Source organism: Arachis ipaensis, chromosome B03 (assembly GCF_000816755.2).
Source record: "Arachis ipaensis cultivar K30076 chromosome B03, Araip1.1, whole genome shotgun sequence".
NCBI classification, from domain to species: Eukaryota; Viridiplantae; Streptophyta; class Magnoliopsida; order Fabales; family Fabaceae; genus Arachis; species Arachis ipaensis.
Window position 1 is genome coordinate 34,589,936 of NC_029787.2, and position 4,806 is coordinate 34,594,741.

Sequence of the window (4,806 nt, forward strand, 5' to 3'; positions counted from 1 at the left end):
TTACTACTGTTTTCCATTCTATCATGCTTGCTTCTATTCTAAGATATTCATTCGCACTTCAACCTGATGAATGTGATGATCCATGACACTCATCATCATTTTCACATATGAACGCGTGCCTGACAACCACTTCCGTTCTACATGTTATCAAGCTTGAATGTGTATCTCTTGGGTTTCTAATCTAAGATTGGAACCTTCGTGGTATAGGCTAGAATTATTGGCGGTCATTCTTGAGATCCGGAAAGTCTAAATCTTGTCTGTGGTATTCCGAGTAGGATCTGGGAAGGGATGACTGTGACGACCTTCAAACTCGCGATTGTTGGGCGTGTGACAGACGCAAAAGGATCAATGGATCCTATTTCAACATGATCGAGAACCGACAGATGATTAGCTGTGCGGTGACAGCGCATTTGGAACATTTTCACTGAGAGGACGGGAAGTAGCCATTGACAAAGGTGATGCCCAACATAAAGCTTGCCATGGAAGGAGCCTTGCATGTGTGAAGAAGAAGATAGTAGGAAAGCAGAGATTCAGGGGACGGAGCATCTCCAAAACCTCAACCTATTTTCCATTACTGCATAACAAGTATTTATTTCATGTTCTACTTTTTACAATTAAATCTGAGAATCATTGATATCCTGACTAAGAGTTACAAGATAACCATAGCTTGCTTCAAGCCGACAATCTCCGTGGGATCGACCCTTACTCACGTAAGGTATTACTTGGACGACCCAGTGCACTTGCTGGTTGCTGGTTTAATCTAATAAAATTTAAAATTTTATAATTTCACATAATAACTATAACTTTATTCAATTTGAATGAAACAAATTTTGTTATTTCATTCACTGTTAACCGTTAACTATTAAGATATGAAAACATAGACATTGTATAATAATAAACTAGCATATTAGTATATAAAAGCATAGAATCCTTTTGAGATTGTTGGACATCATTAAAATTAACACAAAATTAGAAAATCAGCAACAATATTATTATGAATTTATGAAAGAATATAACAAATCAAGAATAATTAGAAATTAACAAAATATCAGTAATTCAGAATCATTAACCTAACCCAGAAACTCAATCTATTAACAACAAATTAACAGTACAAAACAAACATAAAGTCAAAAACAAATTCAAGAAGCATGCTTAATGCTTACCAGAGGAAGGGTTAAAGAGACGGATCAGAAAATTAGCGACAATATTATTATGGCAGAATATAACAACTCAAACTAATCAGAAATTAACAAAACCTCAACTCAGAATAATAAAAAATTAACAAAATCTCAGCAACCCAGAATCACTGGACTAACCCAACAACTCAATCAGTATTATTAACAACAAATTAACAGTACAAAACAAACAAAATCAAATTCAAGAAGCAGTGTTTAATGCTGACCGAAGGAAAGGACAGAGAGACAGAGAGCGAGATAAACGGCGACAGAGAGCGAGATAGACGGCGACAAAGAGCGAGCTCGACAGCGACAAAGAGCGAGCTAGACAACGATGGCGAGGAGAAGAGAGAACTCGATGGAGGAGAAGAGAGAGCTTGACGGCGAGGGCAAGGAAGAGAGAGAGCTTGACAACGACGACAGAATCTTCAACCCTGCTTCCGACGACCAGACGACGCCGACGGCGCTGACGCTATGGTGGCTGAGGGTTGCACGATTGGGGGTTAAGGGTTCTTCGCTCAATTTCAGTATTTGGTTTCAGTTTCAGTTTTAGTGATAGAGGAGTGTGTGTGCTATGACTGGGTTAGGGTGAGGAAAGGGATTTAGGGTTTTTTTTTCTTCTAAAGGCAAAACGACGCTGTTTGGAGGGTTTTTCCGAACCAAAAACCCTTAAAAAAAACCGGCCGATCCTGTCGATTCATCGGTTAACCATCAGTTCGACAAATTTTTTACCAGACGTTATAGGCTTAATCAAACCAGATTGATACCGGTTTTTAATTAACCCAATTGAACCGAACGATTCGATTCGGTTTTTAGAACTATGATCATTAGGGGATTTCTTTTCATAGACAATAGAAGGAATGCTTTCTTTTCCTTTCACCAGGTCTCGACCATCGAGTAGACTTCAGGGAGAAATCAAACGAGAAAATATAAGATGAGATAACATTATATCCAACTCAAAACCTTAAAGTAGTAAGTTAATGTGTTTCTCATCTTATAAACTTCTCACTCTTCCTTACTTTCTTTGATATGGGACTAACTTTAATACACTCCTCACATTTGTAACATTAACAATTATAACTTGTTTTCTTGGGTGTTAATCTTTTAGAATCAGTAACGTGCACATTTTTTTTAAAAAAGAGAGGATGAAGCATAAAGAAACGGATAAACAAGTAAAGAGAAGCAAACCGGTCACAAAAAGATAAAAAGTGAACTCATTGCCCATCAGATGGGCGTATATTAACACTTCGCATTCACATTATATGCACAACACACATTTAAATTCATATGTAATATTATAAGGAAGAAAGCCTTGAAGAAGAAATGCTTGTGACTATGCTTTTGTTCCGTTCACTCGTGCGTGCAAAATAAAGGAAGGATTACAACAATTTACTAACAAAAAAAACAGGAGCTTAGCCTACAGCTCTTTGATGCGGACCCACATTGCGGCGCTAGGTACGCCACGGTAGACAACGGAGAGCATGTAGTATCCAGGAGGAGCAACGGCACCAGATGGCGGAGCGTCGACACGAATCCTATATATCCCCAAGATAGGTTGCGTTAACCTCATGCTGTGCTTCCTGAGAACCACCAATCTCTGACCCATGGCAATCCCGTGAGTAGTGAATGGAGGGTAATACATAGTGACCTTAACATCATCCAGGTACGCCTCTGCGAAAGGAGAATCCTTCACCGAGAACTGTATCTTGAACACTTGCCCGTATGTGAATTCCTTCAAGGTCTCCTCCTCATGGATCCTGGGCCTGAACCTTGCGTATATGGGGTCCAGATAAGGAGGAGAGAATGCCTCGACCCTGGTCTCAGTCGGGAACCTGTCGTTGGCCTTGTAAGTGTTGTGAGTGTTGCTTCCGGCAACCCAGATCTTGCCAGTGGGAAGCACTGCCGATGTTGAATGGTACATTCTGGCTATGTTTGTGCTCTCCAACTGCCTGAACCTCTCACCCTTGGGATTCTCAGGGGAGTACAGAACCGGTGTGTAGTTGGGTTTATCAGCGTCCCACCACGCGGCGGTTCCCTCTTGTGCACCGTTTATCATCAACACTTGTCCGTTGGGGAGCAGCAGAGCGTCTCCCATGACCCTCCCCGACGGCATCTCTTCTTTGTCCCAGAAGGGTTTGGGGTCCGTGATGACCATCCTGTTGCAGTCTTTCAGAGCCGGCAGGAAGATCTTCTTCTTCTCAGCAAGATCGAAAGCATCCGGGGTGTTTCCACCGCACATGAGGACCTCGGCCTTGATGGGCTTGGAGGCGTTGGCTGCGGCGGCGTTGAGGTCGATGGGGAGGAGGACGGACATGCCGGAGGCGGGGTAGTTGCGTGAGCCCCCTGGGAGGACGGGGAAGGTGCGCAAGACCTTGTTGGTGGTTGGGTTTAGGAGGAGAGAGCGGTTGTTGGAGAAGATGAAGAGGTTTCCGTCGGGGATCATGTGGACGAATGGGTAGAGGTTGTTCTCGTCCAAGTCCGAAGTCTCATACAGGAACGGGAAGAAGTAGGGTTTCTCGCTTGCTTTTCCTTCCTCCCTCGGCACAAACTCATAGCTGAATGCCCTTCTCCCTCCTACCACTATGAATTGTCCATTCGCTAAAATTTGTTGAGTTCCATACCTGTTTAATGCACCACAAAAATAAAATCTTATACACACATTCAATATATGGGGTAATATAACAACATTATATTTACCATCTTTCTTCTTTGAGCAGATTGTTATATTCCCTGAACTGGCATTCACCGGTGGTGCAGGCAGGACCGCCGAAGTGTCTGATGGATTTGGCTCCGTCGAAGAAGCCGCCGGTGCTGACAAGAGTGCCGTCGGGAGAAAGGCCGCCGCTGGAGCACCATGGATCTCCCTCACCAATCCTGAGAGGTCTAACTTCATTGGTAAAGATATCATATTCCATGGCATGAGCCCAACAATCCTCTCTGTCCGCGTTGGCAGCTTCATCTCTGAAAGGAATGCACTTTGCACCTTCTGGAAGCTTCAACCTGGAGACGCGGTATACCTTGGCATCAATTACTAAGATCTTGTTTGTGGGCAACAAGTTGATATGCATGGCAGACACGCCAGATTCCTCGTTAATTAGCTCCCATCCACCCTTCCATCTTATATTCAAATCACCCTTTTTCTCCTTCCTTGAATTCTCCTCTCCTTCTTTATCATCACCCTCGTCGTTGTTGTTCACACCATTTCCGAAGAGTCCTGGTGGGTGAAAGGGGAAACGATTGTTTTCTGGGCCATGCCATCCTTTCGGCAGCTTGAAGAAATTGTTATATGCTTCGCCATCATTACCGTTATGATGGAAAATATCAATCATTGGTAATGGAAACCTTGGAGGCCTTGGATGCCTGTGTATTATTTGGGCACTCACATCGAGGAACAAGAATGTTAACGTGAGAATAAAAAAAACCTTGTTCAAATGATTTGCCATTTCTTTTCTTTTCCCCAGTCTTCCCATGGGGTGTGATGAATATAGTGCGCCATGGAACGGTGTTTATATACTTTAAGGTTTTAGCTTTTAACTAAAAGTAGCAAAACTGCTTTTAGGCATACAGTTATTATGAGAATCACAATGACAATGACGATGACAATTGTATTTTATGTCAACGTTAGGATAGT

At 42.6% G+C, this 4,806-nt stretch overlaps 1 protein-coding gene across 1 annotated transcript; it reads right to left on the reverse strand.

Annotated features, from left to right (window-relative positions):
* LOC107632929 (aldehyde oxidase GLOX1) lies at nt 2,385-4,654 on the reverse strand. Its single transcript, XM_016336572.2, has 2 exons — nt 3,873-4,654; nt 2,385-3,796 (listed from the first exon to the last, which is right to left on the reverse strand). The coding sequence occupies exons 1-2, from the start codon at nt 4,643-4,645 to the stop codon at nt 2,593-2,595; spliced, it is 1,977 nt and encodes a 658-aa protein (XP_016192058.2). The 5' UTR covers nt 4,646-4,654; the 3' UTR covers nt 2,385-2,592.

Bases quoted from the DNA above. Each gene is read 5' to 3' on its own strand.
- LOC107632929 (XM_016336572.2), bottom strand. From the start codon at position 4,645: ATGGGAAGACTGGGGAAAAGAAAAGAAATGGCAAATCATTTGAACAAG. The intron at 3,797-3,872 runs GTAAATATAATG...TGCATTAAACAG, and splicing joins CTGCTCAAAGAAGAAAGATG to GTATGGAACTCAACAAATTT.